The sequence below is a fragment of the Ambystoma mexicanum genome, chromosome 3p (assembly GCF_040938575.1).
Source record: "Ambystoma mexicanum isolate Mex_15411 chromosome 3p, UKY_AmexF1_1, whole genome shotgun sequence".
Taxonomy (NCBI): domain Eukaryota; kingdom Metazoa; phylum Chordata; class Amphibia; order Caudata; family Ambystomatidae; genus Ambystoma; species Ambystoma mexicanum.
The window spans coordinates 906,517,448-906,537,022 of record NC_090925.1 but is presented as its reverse complement, the minus strand read 5'-3'; the positions used below and the strand labels follow the sequence as shown (position 1 = coordinate 906,537,022).

Genomic DNA, 19,575 nt, shown 5'->3' with positions numbered 1-19,575 from the left:
CATTGCAGGGGTCTCATCCTTAGTCGTGCCTCTGGCACCAGAAAAATGCAGGATGCCATGAGGCCTAGCAACCTTAGAAAGTTCAACGCTGGTAGATGTTGGCGTTTTGAAAATTTGCTACCATCTGCAGAATGTGGTGAGCTCTCGGAAGACTAGGCTTTCCCTGAGGTAGCATCCAGGACATCTCTGATGAAGTGGAGTCTTTTGCTTTGAATCACTTGCGACTTCTTGTAATTGAGGGAGAAGCCCAGTTTGTGTAGAAAGTGACCGGTCATGGCTAGATGTTCCTGGGCTCGTTCGGGTGAACATGCCCCGATTAGCCAGTCGTCCAGGTAAGGGTAGATTTAAATCCCCCTCCATCCTGAGACTCGCTGCAACCACTGCCATTAGCTTGGTGAAGACCCTTGGGGCGGAGGTCAGCCCAAATGGCAGAACTCGAAACTGATAGTGAGATTCACCAATTGCAAACCTCAGGTACTTTCTGTGTTTGAGATGGATTGGCACATGAAAGTAAGCATCCTGAAGTCTAATGAAACCAGCCAGTCCTGAAGCTGAAGAGCATGAAGGATCTGAGAAACGGTCACCATCTTAAACTTGTCGTTCCTGAGGAATTTGTTCAAATTTCATATGTCCAAGATGGGCGTCAATCCTATGTCCTTTTTGGGGATGAGAAAATAGGGGTAGTACCAGCCCTTGTTCCTCTCCGCTACAGGTACATGTTCTATTGCACCTTTCTCTATCAGGGTTAGAATCCCCTGCACAAGGAGCGGGTCAGGACTTTTTACAGAGTTGGCTCCCGGTGGATGATCTTGAGATCTTTGATGAAAAGGAAAACAGTAACCATGGGTCACTATCTCTAGTGCCCAGGCATCTGACGTAATGCCCCGCCATTCGTCCAGATACCGAGTGATTCTGCCTCCCACTGGGGTTTTGTGAGTTAAGACCTCAAAGTGGCTTTGTAGCGGCTGCAGCAGTGGCTGAGGAGGCAGTAGCTTTTGCTGTGGCTGATCTAGCGCCTCTCCCTCTCTGACTGGCCTGCCCCCTACCCTTTCCAAAAGAGGAATAGAAGCGAAAGGGGCGACTCTTCCAGGAAGATGAGCCTGAGTAAGAGTGTTGCTGAGGTTGTCTTATAGCAGCGCTGAGTGATTTTGCTGCTGCTTTCGAGGTCTGCAGCTTCTCCAAGCTCTTGTCCAACTTGCTGCCAAACAACCTCAAGCCATCAAAAGTCATTAAGTAATCTGGTCTGTACATCAGATGCAAAGCCAGATTTCCTTAGCCATGCGAATATACGCAAGACCGCGCTAGATGCCATGCACCTGCTTATACTCTCTGCAGCATCTAGTCCTGACTTGAGGCACTCCTCCATAGCCTCCTTTCCATCCCTTACTATCGCCAGGAAACCATCCCGTTCCTCATCCTCTGGGATGTGATCAGTCGCTACATTCAAGGAGTCCCACACAGTAAGTAAATCTAGTGTCCATTTGCAGTTGCAGCCTGAATCACCAAGCTTTCAGGTGAAGGGGTTTTAGACAGATACTCTGGATCCGAAGGAGGTGGTCTGTATTTTCCCACAAATTAATGTACAGCCGGTAAAGACTCAGGGGTCTCCCAATTTCTCATAACTCTTTTGAAGAGCTTTGTGGAAAGGAAGGATTGGTCTTTCTGAGGGCCATCAGCAATAATATCCGTCATGTCGTCCTGGTCATACCTTGGATATACTGACTGACTTCCACCCCATAAAATCTATCACTCTTCCCCTGAGGTTATACCCCAGTTCTGCGTGGTCAGTGGAGTCAGGCCTTTCAAATTCTAACTCAGGTGAGGTATCTAGGCCACTGGCCGATTGTAGGCAGTCATAAAGGTCTCCCATTTTTGAACTAGGATCTACTAGTTCTTCAGGGACTTCTCTTGTCACAAATCTAACACCAGCTGATGCAATTTCCTCATCATAGGGTTGTTCTTCAAAAATAGCAGAGGTGGATTAAAAAAATTCCTGCCTGGGCTGAGGATGGAACATTTTTTCTGGTAAAGGTGGCGGCATAGACCTAGATTTAGCCATAGATGTCGTTTTGGGTATCGCTATAAAAGATTTCCCCGACAAAGGCTTCAATGGAATCGACGATGGCTTCGATATGCTCGAAGGAATCCCAGAGGTCATCGAGCAAGGCTTCGACGCTGAGGCATCAACGACACCTTTGGCTTTGACAAAGCCGGCGAAGGACGCGTCGAGTCGATACCAGTCTTCGACGATGAGGACACCATTTTGTCCTCGGTCAACCTCGATTTGTGCACCGAAGTTTCCTGTTTTATTTCATGAGGCACTGGAGAATCATCCTCCGAGGATGCCCTCGACTTTGTCAGATTTAGCGTGTGCCGTTTTAGATTTCCCTTTGTCACTTTTGGAGTGGACAGGGGCATGCTCTTCATGCAACCTTGAGGGGTCGGGCCGCCTTAACATTTTTTAGCATTGAAGCCCGAAAGTCCTCCCATTTTTGGGGGGAAATCATGCTTAGGACAAGAAATTAACCTTCTTTCGGGCGAGAAGGAAGAAGAGGACGAAGATCTGTGACGTCGCTTTTTGGATTTTTTAGACGAGGAAGACTTCCACGAGCGACTCTTCAACCTCGACCGCCTCGACTCGTGACGAGATTTTCTACTCTACCGAGTCTTTTAGTCTTTTTGCAGACTTGAAACACTCCTCTCCGACCGCTAGCTTACCTTGGCATTCCTTAAGAGCCTTGTTCGAGATCGCCTGACACGACCCACACTCATCGACCTGATAGTCAGAACTAAGGCACCAAAGGCAGTTGCCGTGAGGATCCGTAATGGACATCTTTCTTCCGCACTTCAGACACTTTTTAAAACCAGTCTTGAGTTGAGGATGAAGACATTTTTTTAATGACACGCCATTTCGAAACACGCAGCAGAAGCTCGGAAAAACGGAACTGAACCAATGTCCGCGGCTCGAGCCCTTTATATGACGGATGTCGTCAACACTCGACGATGGCCTTCAAGGGACCAAGCTACGTGGCCTCGAGCACAGCGCCCTCCGGCGAAAAAAACTCCGAAAAGAAGCAGCAAGCTGGCGAATATATCTAAGATGAGGAATACGTGGGAGGACACAATCCATTCGAAGTGGAGAGTATGTGTGTACACACAACTCCTGGCTTATTCATGTAGAACATAGTCATGGTGTGGTCTGAACTTTCAACACCCTTCCTTTGACATGGGGCAGGAACCCCTTTAGTGCACAGAAAACTGCCCAGCACTCCAGAATATTGATGTGTGGTGTCTTTTCTGCAGGAGACCATAGCCTCCTGCACGCAGAGGACCCCCAAGTGGGCTCCTCATCCATTTGAAGGTTCCGTTATTCCAAATGATTGCGCTGGAGTGACCAGTGCACTGGTAGATTGGATTTCTAAACTCTGGCCTGGTGGACAGAGTTATGGGGGCCAACCTAGTTGTAGGGAGCCAGGAAAATCCTGGGAACTGTAGCCAAATCAATCAAAGTAGCATGGAGAGTGGCCAAGGCTAATCTCAGGAGGTAGTGAGCGTGGTCAGGAGTACACAATAAGTCCAACACAGTGAACAATTAAGGATTAGATTTAGACAGTTCTAAAAATAGTAAATGTATTCATGGCCAAAGGATACACTATGAAAATGACAACACACAGGTAATACCATCACACAACACTAGTAAAATAAATACATACAGCCACAGTAGCCAGTGCAATACAATCACAAAGCCAAACCCAGACCCCACAATACTGGCAGGGAGTGGCGATTATGTGCAATGGCAGTCCACAAGAATAAAACCCTAACTTGGAAAGTCCAAACCCAAGTTGACTTGGGCCTTGTGCCCAAAAGGTTAATTTTCCAGACGTTTTGGGAGTGGGGAAAAGGATTGTAGGATCTTGGCTATGGACAAATGGTTCCAGAAGATGGATGAAGTTGTATACTGGTACGTACGACTGTTCCTAGTTTTTCATGGGCTTTTGGCAACAAGTTTTACCAAAGCCAAACAATTGTCAAACTTTTCAAAAGTAATCAAACTTTTACAGGTGGCAATATGAGTACAGGTAAGTACCGGTGTAACTTTACCCCCTCGTACTCCAGTTTTCCTCAGACTTGGCAGGTCGTTGGAGGGTCGTCAGTTCAGTTTTCCCACCGCCGGTTCCAGTCCAAGAAGCAGAAAAGCTGCGGGTGCATGACGAAGTTCCGCTCGGGTCAAATAGCTGGTGCAACCTGTTCCAGTAGATTAATGCAGACCCCACTGACTCAGCACTCCTCTAGGCACTTTACCACACACGAGAAAGCCGGTTTCAACAAAAATCACTGATGCAGAGGCAGAAGGGGAGACATGTCGGGGTCTGAGTCAGCGTCCTATCTCAGGTCCAGTTGATACTGGAACACTGTAATTGCACAGGAGTGACTCTTGCAGAACAAGCCGAGGACCCAAAGGTTCTGAGCCGAAACATGGATTGATGATGCCTCAACAGCGGTAGCCCAAACTGGAGTTGGTCACTTCGCGAAATGGTCCAGGAACACCTTCAAAGATTCCAAAAGACATAGCACCTAGCAGGCGTCTGTAATGGCTGCCCTCACCACTCCAAGGGTCGAAGCTCGAGATTACCAACCAAACAGGGCTCCACCGAGACAGAAGTAAAGGTTGGTCGCCAGACCTTCTGACCGGTCCATGGGTTTTCCAACGTCTTCAGATGGGCAAGATACTTCCCTCCTCGCAGGATCTCTGGAGAATGGCTGCAGGACTCTTATCCAAATACTCAGTTGAGACAGAAACTCAGCCCACCCAATGGAAGACCTGAAACTCGCACAAACCCAGCAGTGGTCCAATCGGACCACTGATGGTGAATCTCATGCATACCATCTAGACATAGAGAAACCAGTTTCTGGATATGGACCAGACAGTCCCAACCCACTTCCTGGGAACATGCACAACCCTGCCTACCCTAGCCCACGGAAAAACAGGACTTTCCCTGGCAGTGCATGGCCATAAAAGGAACTTCCTGGCAAGGCAGGAAGAAGGTAATAGGACAAGCTGGCCAAGGAAAAAAACTTGTGGCACGGCCATGTTGGCACACTAACTATTGTCAGTAGCCAAACTCAGTAAATACGAGAAGGCTGCCACCAGTTTGTCCTTGGGCACATCTAAAAGTAACCAATAAATCCCATAGAGATGAGTCTATGGTCATACAAAAGAAACCCCACCGCACTGCATTGTAAGATGAATTGTGCAATGATACAAAGTTACCCAAAAAATAGTTAACATTAAAAAAGAAAGTTAAACAGTTTTCCATATTGACAGTCTGAAGGACTGGTCAGTTTCCCCATAACAATGAGCAAAAGTGTGGTTGAGTGAAGCTGAAGGAAATGTCAGGACAGAGTGCAAGAACAAAGTGTGGGGGTCCATAGAAATTGAGGCAAAGGTGGGCATGGCTTGGAGCGCCATTGATGTGGATGCTCTTTTGAGAGCCTCTGTGCAGGGCCTGGATAAATCAGCCAGTAACACCAGCTGAATGCCGGCCTCGTAACTGGAATGCAGCGTATCTAGTGTAACATAACCCAGTGCTCCAGCGGTGCAAAGGAGATCGGTCCGGGACGAGGGATCCCCGGTGAATGCAGCTGTTAAAGCTCCTGTAGGAGCAGCCACGAACGGAACCCAAGACGGCGGCACACAGTTGGACCGCATCCGAATACAGCATTGAATCCATGGGACCAGCAAGATGTGGGCTGGCGGTGAGGGTCTCCCAGAGCTAGGCAAGCCAGGCCTGCCTCCTTGACACCTGGAGCAGAGGCGCCGGGAGAAATACTGAGGCACAGCTGAGGGGGAAGACTAGGGGTGGGCTGATGTGGGGAGTGGGGGGTTTACGCCCTGCACCACCAGTGGCAAGGATCACAGTGACTATCGGCGAGCGCAGAGACCATAGAGCCTAGTTGGACAGCAGCACTGCCCGGATGTAGGAGCAGCTTGACAGTGGGGGTGCCAGACCTTTCCCCCCCACCCCCCCTCGGTCCGAGCTTTCAGCGGTCCAGGACTCCAGAACTGAAGAAGTCCCCCAGAGCAGCGAGTGCTTTGCTGGTACCAGAGGTAGGGTTTTCAAATAGGACACTGCAAATAAAGAAAAGCTGACCACAATGGCTAGCACTGTTTTTCTGGACAGCAGATGTAGACTGCTTGGAAGGTTTCCTTATATAGACTGCTTGGAAGGTTTCCTTAAGGGTCAAAAGGATGCATATCAAGGGAAATCTCCCAGACATACTTTGAAAGTGAAGCCACCGAAAGAGACTTTGAAAGAACTGAAAAGTCAAATTAGAATTTTGCATTGCCGGAATTTACAGATCTGCTGACCATTATTAATTATCTGGAGTGACAAGGGCTCCACCATCTGGCACCAACAGAAAAGCCCAGCTGCAGGGCTTCTCCCCCCTCCCTCATAACTGTATGAGGAACAGGTTTTAGCCTGGGCTAAGAAGGGGCCTCAGCATAAGAGGTGTGGTGCCAGCCTGGGAGTAGGATTTTGTGCCGTGGTCTGGGCTGATGAGACGCCTGCCAGAGCAGCCCCCTGCTCCACAGAGTACATTTCCATTGGGGTGCTCAACTTGGCTGACGATTTCAACGAGTGGGTTCACCTCCCCCCCCCTCCCCCGATCCCTCACCCGTAAAAGGGTGAGACAGCTGAGAGGAGCCTGGGGTCACAGGGCTCCAGGAAGATGCAAGACCCGGGTGTGAGCTCCACAACAGACAGTAAGGGCCATGGTCAACTCCCCAGAAAGGCTACCATCCCCCTCCAGGGCAATTAGCTACGAAAGACGACATCCAGTCATATATGTCCGAGATTAAGACAGAATTCTGAAACAGCAGGTCGGAGATCTCTGCAAAGATGGAGCAGCTGGAAGGCGGGGTGTTGGAGGAAGAGAGGGTGGTAGTGTGTGGGGGGGTGAGGACCGGACCTCGGAGCAAGTCCTGGTCCTGGAGGGAGAGAGCGAGTGCATGGCAATTAAACAGCAGGACCTAGAGAATAGGGCACAGGGAATGACAGTTACTCACCTTAGTGACTACCCTACTCCGAAGTCCATAATCCCTTTCCTCCATACTTGTGGGACATTCCATCCTTTGGGACGGGACCAGAGCAATTTTGTTAAAAAGCATCACAAATCAAATGTTTATCCTTTTATTTTTATGCTGGGGCCACCACACGTGACCATAATCCTGCCTTCCTGAGCTCTGCCCCACACATCGGACTTCAGTCCTTTTCCATCGCCAGGTCCGAGACAATTTAAGCAATAATAGTGGATACTTATTAGAGGGGACAGCGTGCGTATGGAGGAAAGGGGACTATGGACTAGGAGTAAGGTAGTCACAAGGGTGAGTAACTGTCATACTCCTACATCTCGTCCCCTTTCCTCCATGCTTGTGGGAGATTCCAAAGCACCAACCACATGTATCATGGGTGGATCGGAATGTCCCTTATTGAAATACATTCTTGAGAACTGCCTGGCCAAATTGGGCATCAGCCCAGGAGCTCAGGTCTAGACAGTAATGCTTGCAAAAAGCTGATGGGGAGGCCCACGTAGCTGCATTGGCAATGGACTCCCAAGGGACAATTTTGGAAGGCAACAGCAGCCGCTTTGCCCCGGACCAGATGTGCATGAATGCCTTTAGGTGATTGAAGGCCTTGAACTTTGTAGGCCTCAGAAAACACATGAAGCAACCCAGCGGGAGATGAATGCTTTTGAAGCAGATTTTCCTTTTGGATCACCAAAAGTGAGAAACAATTGAGAAGAGACTGCAAGTTCGCTAGTCCTGTCTAGGAAGAACTTCAGATCCCGTCTGATGTGTAGGTTGTAGAGAACCCTTTCAGCATCAGAGACAGGATTCAGGAAGAAGACAGAGCTATAGACTGATTTAAACGGAATTCCAAAACCACTTTAGGAAGAAGTGGGGCAACTGCAAAGCACCACCTTATCCTTATTCCATAGAAAGAGTCTGAAGATCACTTATCCGTCTTGCAGAAGTTACTGCAATAAAAAATAAAAAAACAATTAAAAAAAAAACCTTTCAGGATAGGTTCTGCCATGGGTTCAAAAAGCTTATGACATATCGCGGTGAGGACCATATTCAGATCCCATTTGGGACGAGGGGCCCGAACCAGTGGAAAAAGATGGGGACCAGCAAAGTGTCACTTGACTGCATTAGCCAATGAAAAAAGACAGCCGTCTGTAGACAGGAAGGCCGCAATGGCGGACAAATAAGTCCTACATGACAGGACATGTATGCCAGAGGCTGCCAGGTCAGACACAAAGGACAGAACAGTGTTGATAGCAGCATTCCTAGGATCGAGCTCTTTGGCTAAACACCAATGACAAAAACAGAGCCATTTGCATTGAACCCCTGTAGAAGGCTTCCTTGCCGCTTGGATTATGCGCATGTTGTCCTCATACAGATTGAACTGTGCTAAAAATCGAAACTCGGGCACAAGGCCGCCATAGATTGTGGGGAGCGATGCCACAGCTGGTGATCAATCTGGAGAAGGTGGTCGGGAATCTGCGGCAACCTGATCAGGGTAAGTACCGACAGGTGATGCAATTCCGAAAATCAGAACCTGGCTGGCCACCAAGGAGCCATGAAGAGGAGAGTGCAGTACGATACGCTCCTGAGCTTGCAGAGTGACACATTAATCAGTGGTAATGGAGCGTAGGCATTCGCTTTCATGTTGTCGCATGGGATCTCGAGAGCGTCCGCACAAGGAAGACACTCCGAGCCCATCTCTGGACGCATAAAGAGGAAGTTTCCTGTTTGATATCACAAAGAGGTCAACCTCTGGAGTGCACCATTGATGGAAAATGTTGGTGAGAACATCGCTATTCATCCCCCACTCGTAACTCACTGGCAATTTGGCAGCTGAGGGAGTCTGCAGCCACATTGATGTTGCCTGGGATGTGTACAGCTTGGGGCCAGACATTATGCTGGATCACCCAATCCCAAATTTGTATCGCACGATCCACAAAGAGAAGAGACTTGGTGCCCCCGTTTGTTGATGTGCAATATCGGTAGGGAGTTCCCTGTGCGAATACAGACCACACTGTTGGTGATGGTCAGTTGAAAAGCCTTGAGCGCCAGAAAAACTGCCAGGAGATCCGGGTAATTGATATGGAACTGCCTGTCTTGAGGCGTCCACAAATCGTACACCTCGAGGTGACGAAGTGTCGCTCACCACCCTAGAAGGGAGGAGTCTGTGGTAACCGTTACTTATGGGCATGGCTCCGGAAAGGAGGTCCCCACTAAAAGGTTGTTTTGCGGACGACCACCATTGTAGATCTGCAGTCATGCAGGATGGGACTAGAATCATCTTGGAATCCAGTTCCGTAGCCTAGGTACAGCAGCTCCTAAGAGCTAGCTGAGTGCGTCTCATTTTCAGGCGTGCAAGAGGTAGCGCTAACACACAAGAAGCCATAAGGCCCAGAAGTCTCTGGAACCACCAAGCCGTCATGTGAGAGGAGTGGAGGAAGAGTTGGCACGTGGTGGACAGGTCTGCAATCCTGTCTTCCGTCAGGAACACTCTGGTACTGACAGCATTCCAAAGGAAACCCAGAAGGATCAGCTCGTGAGACCGTCATAGACGATTTCCACCAGTTCACCGACAGCCCAATATTGAACAGGAGCTGAAGGAGTGACTGAAGCATGGCAGTAGCAATCTGTGGGCAAGGAGCCAATCGTCCAGGTATGGATATACATGAACCCCCTGCAGTTTAAGGAATGCTGCAATGAGCTACATCTTCGTAAAGACACGCAGCGCAGCGCTGAGACCAAAAGGGAGCACACAATACGGGAAGTGTTCTGCTCCCACGGAGAACCGCAGATATTTTAGATGCAGGCTCCAAATAAGAACGTGCATGTATGCGTCCTGAAGGTCTACCACACTGAGCCAACCGCCCTTCCGGAGAGAGGACTTTATCTGGCAGGGTGTAATCATCTTGAATTTCTCTTGGGGGAGAAAGAGATTGAACTTGGAAAGGTCGAGGATAGTGCGCAGGACAGCCTGGTTGGGTTTGGGCACTGAACAGACAGGAGTAGTAGCCCTCCCCTTGCTCCCCGAGGGGAACAGGTTCCACTGCACTGAGGTCTCAAAGTTTCTCTACCTCGGCTCTGAGGGAGGGCAACCCAGTCTTCTGGAAGGGAAGGTTGGAGTAGAGGGGAGGGGCAAGCAGAAGCCCGCCAGAGAGACTGACAAAACCCATCGGTCTTCGGTGATGGTCTGCCACGCCAGCAGATGAGAAGAAATTAGTCCTCCCACCGAAGTCTTGTGCAACAAATGGAAAATATCATTTGGATGATTTTTCAGCAGGGAGACCACCCGTTCCAGGCGATGAGGCTGTTGGCTGAGAGAAAAACCAGCCACCTTGCCATTGCTGCTTATGGTGGGTCCCACCAGCCAGAGCATCAGATCGGCATGCACAGCGATCCTGAAAACCCCTGAACCCAGAGAAGGACCTCGTTTGGGACACAGACCTCTGAGTGTAAGGTGCCTTTGATGGAGTTTTCGCAAGGACAGACAAAGACTTGGCAGTTTGAGTGCTTGCCTTGGTCTTAATTAGTTCCTCATCCGTGGAAGAGTGGAACAGTTCTTTGGCCTTGAAGAGCACCTTGTCCTGAACTTTCTATGAGAACTTCGTAGCATAGAGCCACGCTTGGCGGGAGAGGTCTACCCAGACCATAAAGCCTCAAGCGGAAGTGTCTACATGATGGTCCTCATGCTCCAGTAGATCTTGCGCCAGAATTCTGGCATCCGACAAACCGCCTTTGAAGTCCTCAAAGCCTATCAGCAGGAATTAATTCCTCCGGAACTCGGCGTTAGCCTGATGCAGCTGAAGAGCCGAATTGGAAAATACCTTTTGCCCCCCCCACCCACCCCCCCCAATGGTGTCAAGAAGATTGTCCTCCTTGGAGAAGATATGGGACGCAGAGGATAGAGAGGTCGGCTTGGACTGGAGCGTAGCTACTGCCACCACCGCCGAGAGGAGCAGGCAAGCGACAAGATAGGTCCTCAGAAGTATGAAGCCTATATATCTAGCCTATATGTAGCGTCAATCTTCTTTTTCAGATGCTGCCCGAAATGAGTTTTTTGCCCAGACCTTACGGGCCTCAGCCAAGACGTCCTTCTGGAGGTTCAGGCCAGTGCACTCCTGTGTCAACAGAGTGTAGGCTCCAGAAAGCACCCCCCCGCACTTTGACTCATCTGACACAGCCCTCTCCAAACTCCACTCTGCCTTCTCGAATACTCTGGATATCCTTACCCCTGTACTGAAAATCTGCCTGAAGCCCAAAGCCAAGTGCAACCCCTGGTACGACTCATCACCCTAAAACGCAAGTGCAGGGTGGCCGAGAGGAAATGGCGTGCTTCAGGTACATCCGCAGACCAACTGGCCTGTCGCCTGCTGCAAAGGGAATACCGGCTCTCTGTCCTAACCAAAAGGAGAGCTCATATCCAAGCCCACGTCTCTGCGTCATCTAACTACTCGGCTGAACTCTGTCCGCAGTCTACCTCTTCTGTCCCTTTCCAGGCCCTCTGCACGCCACTGGCTTCTCACTTCATCTCTAAAATTCAGGACATCCTGTCCTCGCTCTCCTCCTATACCCGCTCTCCTCCTATACCCACCCTCCCCCTACTCCCCGCTCTTCCTCTGGCCCTTCTGCAGCCACCTCTCCACCCTCCTTCTCTGCCTTTCCCCTGTTCTCCGCAGACAAGGTCTCTAGACAAGTCTAATCTATGAAAGTCTTGTCAAAACAGTTTCACCCCTGTTCCTCCTAAACTATCAAGGACCACATCGACTCCCTGGCTCCTGGCCCGACTGATTTCGGCAATCACTTCTTCACCACTGGAGTCTTCCCATCCCCCCTGAAGCACTCCCTTGTGCACCCTCTTAAGAAACACTCCGTCGACCCTCCTGCCCAGCAATCGCCCAGTCTCCATCACTCCCTTCCTGGGCAAGCTCCTGGAGAAACTGGCCATCTCCCAGCTTAATCTCCACACTGAATCTGTTGGATGTCTTCATGATCATCAGTCTGGCTTTAGAGCTGCCAGACGCATGGAAACTGCTCTCCTGAACATCTGTGAAGACCTGCTCTCCAACCTTGACTCTAACACCCCCTGTATCCTCATCCTGTTTGATCTCTCTTCTGCCTTTGACACGGTCAACCATGCTATCCTGCTCAACCGTCTCCGTGATAACCTGGAGATCACGGGTCAGGCTCTGGCATGGCTGACTTCCTTCCTCTCTGACCGACCCTGTAAGGTCCAACTTGTGTCCTTCCTCTCCACTATCTTTTTCTCTACCTGTGGTGTCCCCCAGGGGTCTTACCACTCTCCCTGGCTATTCAACCAATACCTGGCACTCCTTGCCCAGCGCATCGCCCTCTCTGACCCAACTTTCAGTGCTATGCAGAGGACACCCAGCTCATTTTCAGGCTACCCTCAGCCGCCTCATCTCCGACTGTCTGCTATCAAGGAGTGGTGTGCCACCAATGACATCCGCCTTAATGCCAGTAAGACTGAGATTCTCCTCATCTGCACTCCCGTTCCCTCCTTTCCTGTAGCTCTCTGGCCGGCCTCTCTTGGTACTTTTCCTGCAAGGCTAAAAACCTGGGAGTCATCTTCAACTCCACACTCTCCTCACATCTCTGAAGTCTCTAAGAAGCCACACTACCAGCTGCACCTCCTCAGAGGTATTCTTCCTTTCCTCTCCTTCCCCCAGAAAAACTCACTGTCTCCAGAGCTCTGGTTCTCTCTAGGCTGGACTATTGGAACAGCCTATTTCTAAATATGCCTGCTTCTACTCTCCGCCCTCTGCAACTCATCCAGAACAGGACTGCAAGACTGGTCTTTGGCCTCAAGCCCACGGATCGTGTCTCTCCAGGACTGAAATCTCTGCACTGGCACCCAGTGGCTGTGAGGATCAAGTACAAAACCCTCTGCATCGTTCACAAGGCCTTCTGGGGCCTGGGGCCTCAATACCTTCAACTTTCTCTTCCAAAATGTCTTCCTTCTCGAGCTCTCTCATCCGCCGTCAACTCCGTCAGGGTCAGTCGCTTCTCCAAGCAACGGGTTGGTGGTAGATCTCTTTCTTCGGCTGGTGCCTCCCTCTGGAACAGCCTAGCTGCCTCCTTTAAACTTTAGGAGAACCATCTCCGGTTCCGGAAGCACCTCAAAACCTTTCTATTTGCTTCTGCTTTTTCTCCTCTACTCTGCCGACCTGAGTGTAACCGGAACTGCACTGGCTACCTGGACACCCTCTGATCTCGGGCCCAGGTCCCTCCATCGCCAGCGCCACACCTGCACTGCCCACCTGGCAACCCCCACACTTGGGACTGTAGGGAATCAAACAGTCCCCCCTACCAGCTCTCGACATCCGATGTCTGCACTTACCTATGCACTTGCCACATGCTGGCCGTCATTTACTTATTGTTATTATCTATTCCCATGTACTGCACTGTCCCTGCCCCCCTCCCACGCACTTGGGCAATGACACCTGGCCTAGTAGCATCTTTGTCCGTCCTTCCTTTGTTACCATCCCTTGCCTCGTTGCGCCTTGAAACACTTGTGTATAGGCGCTTTATAAATGCCCTATCATTTACAACTGCAACAATTCATCACTACCACTATTTCTCGGAAAATGTGTCCTTTTCTTACTAATCACTCTACAAAAACTTGTCTCCACTCTTATGCTCAAACTGGACCACTCTTCTTTGGTCTGCCACTCTACTCCTTCCTCCCTTTAGACAAAGTCCTTAACTTTTCTACCTGCACTCCACAATCTACCCAGATCTTACACCCAATTTCACCTACCGACAACATGCCGATTGGCACCCCATGCACAACCGCTCCCTTTTCAAGTTCAAATGAGTCTACAAAGCCATCAATGGCCTTGCGCCTCAGTACCTGTTTGATCGTATCTCTGTTTACTCACCATCATGTTCCCTCTGATCCTCCTCTGCAATCAGTTAACCATTCCCTCTTTGTGCTTCCTCTTGCTGCTCCTACTCCCCCCCCCCCCCCGCTCCACTTTCCATAACAATCAACGGCAGTCCAACTGTGGATATCTGCAAAGCTCAGCTTAAATTTAACTTCCTTTCTAAAGAGCGAGCTCCCCCTGCTCTCTGCCCCAAACCTGACCCGCACCACTAGTTCCAGTGATGCTTAATTATGTTATTTTGTATATTTAATGAGCACTCTAGTTTGAAGCACATGCCCGTCTTAGGTTATTGTTACCCTTGTTAGTCACCTGTTTTCTTATATAGGATCATTAAGCTAATTTTCTGCCAATATACATTGTTTTGGCCTCATTATGTACACCCTCAAAATGGCTCACTGCTTTTGCTCTTCTGTATGCTATTGTACAGGCACTCTTCGTGGAAATGCTTTCTCCAACTGTAAATGTAATTATTATAGGTCATTTCTAATCGATATTGACCACTCCTGTTCTTCAAATATTTAACAACTCACTAAAGGAATAACCCCCACCTACTGCATTAAACCTTTAAACAGTAGCAAAGAGTTCTACATACCGCAGTCTGAAGAGGTGCCTTCATACTTCCACGCCCCCTGAAAAAGAAACACCAATTATATGGTAGTACACACCTTGGAGACATCTTTAGCTATAGATCCAATCCTCCACAACCCACAAACATTTCCACACTGGGGCTTATGTATACACTTGTGGCAGGGACTTTCCTTGTGTAGGTCACACTGACAAACAAGTGCCTGTAAAGAAATAGGTATTGGGTGAATATTACTTATTTTTATTGTGTTACAGCTCAAACAAGAGAAACCTTACACACACAGTCATTAATATGCACATAGAAAAAGTACAATTAAAACATCACTATACAACATCTGAGAATATGTTGCAATGTTATCATCAGTCTTATTCACACAACGGTTCCTAAAATCCCTTCACAACATTGAATGGCCACCAGAACCAACGCAACCTATTTCCCCATCACAATCTGGGTCCAAAATGTTTCATCGTCTAAGAGTCTATATTTCTATTTTACAAAAGGGCAAAAGTGCTTACCTAACATAAGATTTTCCACTGTTTCAACCACCCCTTGAACTTCACAGAACCTGCAAAACCTATGACATCAATCTACATCATTTCTTGCGCCTACGATCTCGTGGGTCACTTCCTTCTCGAACCAGGGTCTGGGAATTTCTCACTATACGGCTCTGGGACTGAGTGGGGTTTAGAGATGGTTACCACACATTGCAGAAAAGCCTGTAATTTCCTGCCACCTCATTAGTCTGTATCCAGTCCCTCTCAATCAATGCCTTTTTTTAACCTAAGAAGTGCTGAATGCTGTAATTCCATCATTCTATCCAAATCTAACACAATGGCCAGTAGATTAGTCAGCCAATTCCGAAAAATGTGTTGAAGACTCATTAGTCAAAATGATGTGCAACTTAGAATAGGGGTAGCGCTCCATAGGCAATCTGATCTTCCGAAGGAAGAAAACACATTTCCAGTCAAAGCAGGCCTTCATGGATTGCAGACCCAATTCCTACAAAACTATAGAAGCCGGCATACCTTGTGGCAAACCTAGAACTTTCCACCAAATGAGGCCCTCAAAAAGGGAACAATTCAGCTCAACCCCCAGTGAATAGATCTCTGACATCTTACATGAAAGCCGGTAACACCTTTGTCCCATAGTAAGTTATCACAGGTAGTAAGGATCATTTCCAAAGTTCCACACAATCCTTAATTGCGCCGAAAAAATATACATATTTTCCTTGGCTTCAATTTGGGCCATCTTTTTTGGGCACCTATATATGGTAAACCCCAAATAAACAGCTTTCAACTTGTTCGATAGGATGTTCCTTCGCTTTCCACACATACAGGGATTTTCTCTTTTTGCTGCCACAAACCAGAACCTTGTTTTTTTTTACCATTACTTTCAAGGCCATGTGCACCCATGAACAGAGATAAATCTGCATAAAGTAAATGGTGGAATTTCTGGGAACTTATTTTGGGAGGAAAGGAGGAGACCACAACCCTAGGTCCGCGAAATACAAGTTGAAAAAGGCCAGGGCCAGAACACAACCTAAACACCCCAATGGGTCCTCACTGAAACCAATGTCCTGCCCTCTCCATTCATTCAAAGTTGGATGTTTGTATTTTCGTCTAGCAGGGCCGGCGGAATACCCCACGCTTTTTGCCTTTGCCATAAAACGCATCTCACAACCCTGTCAAAAGCAGAGGAAAGTTCTACGTACACCAGTTAAAGTGGCCTTTTAATGTTCATCCGCACAAACCAAATGAACCCATTCACCTGGGTACCCAGACCCTTCCAAAGGCCAGACTAGTTAGGATCCTAACATCCTACACTTTTCATCCAAGCATTCAAGGCCTCAAGAACCAGTGCTGAGAACATTTTGCTATATGAATCAAGAAGGGCAATAGGCCGATAATCAGTCCATCAACCTTTTCGAACATGGGCACAAAGATAGCGGTTTTCCAGGACTCCGGGATTCTTTTCCATTTCAGAATGTCTCGAAATAGAGCACATAGCATATCTGCCCAGAGGGCTGTATCAGCTTTGATTATCAAGTTTGGAATCTCGTTGGTCCATGCTGCCCTTGAAGATTTCAACCACCGAATCAAGTACTCTAGGTGCTCTATATCTAGATAGAGTTCCCACCTACCAGGGGATACATCCAGAACGAAGTTACCAATATTATTTACTAGGGCATACAATTTCTAAATATGCTGCATTCGCGCGCCTTCTGGAATACCATTTGCCTGTATAAAAAACATACTGGTCTGCATTATCGTTCATAACTCTCCAAAATACTAGTGTCCCTGTTCTTCAGGATGTAGAGAATCACCTCACCCTCCGACTGAAATAGACGTCACTACTGGCATATTACCCAGTTCCTGAGAGTCTGTTTCATTTTTTTGGGCTTAGATTCCATATTTCCTTGGCGTCGCTACCTTCAAGTCACACAACTTCAACTCCCTTTTATGGTTATGGATTGCCCATCATATATGCAGCCCCTGGTTCCCCCTGTAGGCATTCTTAACGTCCCCTCATTATCTCGCCAATACCACCTTTTATGAAGGGGAGAACATTTAGAGCTGAAAAAGAATACTTTACATAGTTTGAATTCAGCAATCACCTCAAAGATGGATTACATTTACGAGGACCTGATTCCAAATCAGTAGATTCCCTGAATTATTCACCATTAGATTGATAGTGGAGGACATCTCCCTCTTTACAAACCCCAGTTCTAACTGGCAGCCCACCAGTTAGGTTACATTCCAAAACTTCTAGAGCGCAAGATCACCTATGTGTATCTTGGCGCGGGGATAGTACAGGCAGTCTGCAGTGATTAAAACGAAATAAAAAGAAATAATGCAACAATAACGAAAAAATACTGAAACAAATATATTGAGGTAAAGGGTTAAAAGGGGTGGGCGAGGTTCTGATGGGGTTCTAAGTGGGGGAGGGCCCCCAAATCCCCCCCCCCCCCCCGATTTAAAAAAAGATCTGTGTTATTATTTAATTTGTTATTTTTATTTGTTTAAATCACATGTAACCAGTATGGGCAAGCTGCATAGTCAGGCCCAAAATAGAAAGTCTTCAGGGAGAATCTAAACTCTAGGCATTTATCAACAAACCTCAATGGAAATGGAGTATTCCAGAGGTTGGCCACCGCCACAGAAAAAGCCTGATCAACTCTAGCTAAACTAGTGGTAGGGACTGAAAAGACCACATTGTGAACTAATTTCACGACGAGGGGGATATCGTTCAAATTTCTCCGGAAGATAGCTGGCTACTTGACCATAAAGAGCGCGATGGACCAAACAAAGAGACAGTCAATTTGTCTGCCCACTGGTAGCCAATGTGAAGTGGGACAAATTAGGGTACTGTGTGCTCCATAAGGAGCGCTCACCACTATTCAAGCTGCCAGATTCTGCAACAGCTGCAGGCGACATACCAGGCTCTTAGATTGGGCTAAATAGCGTGCATTGCAAAAATCGATCCTACTAGGAATTAATGCGGCCACAACTGGTGAGCAGAGATGCAGAGTTATCAAAGGAAGCACCTTCCGCAGAACCCTTGGCTGAAAGTGGCTAACCCTACAAACTTCTGTAACCTGAGCAGACAGACTGTAGAGGATAGTAACACTTCAATATTTTTGACCACCGTCAATGGGACAGGAAGACACCCAAGTGTAGACGGCCAGAAGGAAGCCACCCATAGTGAAGGAATAGAAGGAGCACCCACCACCACCACCTCTATCTTGTCTCTGTTGAGCTTAAGGCAGTTGTGGTTCATCCAAATACTCATGGCCACCAGGCATTGGCACAGGCGTGCCGACACATCAGCCTGGTCCAGATCGAGACAGGCCAGGATCCGGTTGGCGTCAGCATACGAGTAGCACTGGAAAACATAGGAGCGGATAAGACGCACAAAAGGTTGAATATAGATATTAAACATAGGGGACAAAGTTGAGTCCTGGGGAACACCACAAGAAAGTGGACAGGAACCCGAGGAAAATGGAGGAAGAATAAGTGTTTGGCCCCCGTCAGCCAGGAAAAAAATAAACCAGGCCAACACGGGCTGGAAAACCTGGCCTTGATCAGACGGGAAACCAGGGTGGGGTGGTGAAATGTGTCAAATGCCACTGAAAGATCTAATAAAATCAGGGCGCCCACCCCTGTCAACCATCCTGACTATGTAATCCATAACCAACACAAGCTCAGTCAGTGCCCCTGCCCGGACGAAAGCCTGACTGACAGGGGTCAAGAGAACCAGAAGATTCAAGAAAAGGAGAGAAGAGGGTAAACCAGTGACACTAGCAACTTCATAAAGAAGGGCAAAAGAGAAATAGGTCGGAAACTAGCCAGAAGTGATGGACCCAGAGATTTTTTTTTTTTTTTTTTTTTTTAAGTAAAGGAAGGACAGCGGCCTGTTTCAGCTCCCTAGGAAAATGACCAGACTGACAGGACAGATTAATGGCCCGAGTGATCTAAACCATAAAACCGGAGGAAACTGACTTCAAAACCAAAAGCGGGACAGGATCAGAGAGAAGACTGCAGACTTAAGGCGACCAATTGCACTACTCACCTCTACCTCTGAAAAACGAGGAAAAATCGACCACCTAAAGGGAAAAATCAGTCCTAACAGTGAAAACAGTGAATAATGATTTCTTAAGAGTTCTGTATATGAAGAATCAGTAGTGACTTAACAAGGAACTAGAGGCAAAAATGTAGTCCCAGGTTGAGGCGGCATTAAATCCCTATCACGTTTTACAAAGTGGGTTTCCATCAGCCATTTCTACATTAAAACAGTGGAGATCCTACTGCCTCAACATATCCTTCCATCTGGTCACCTCCGTCCCCTTAGCACCAACAAAAAGCATGGTGCATATAGGCAAGCTCATCCTCACCACAGTAACAATTCAGATCCCTGAATACATTAGAAGCCTTCCCCCTCACTCATCCAGTCATGAAAAAACGATTCAACACGTGAGACACTTTCTCTTTAGATACCAA

The 19,575-nt window shown here is 48.1% G+C and overlaps 1 protein-coding gene across 12 annotated transcripts in view; it reads right to left on the bottom strand.

Annotated features, from left to right (window-relative positions):
* The window catches only part of ATXN2L (ataxin 2 like), a 1,584,242-nt gene that overhangs the window by 1,416,455 nt on the left and 148,212 nt on the right, over positions 1–19,575 (bottom strand). For all 12 annotated transcript variants that reach the window (XM_069652163.1, XM_069652162.1, XM_069652157.1 and 9 more), the window contains exon 2: positions 14,585–14,621. In XM_069652163.1, the coding sequence (XP_069508264.1) occupies positions 14,585–14,608 (24 nt within the window). In that variant the 5' untranslated portion in view covers positions 14,609–14,621. The remainder of the gene's footprint in view (positions 1–14,584; positions 14,622–19,575) is intronic.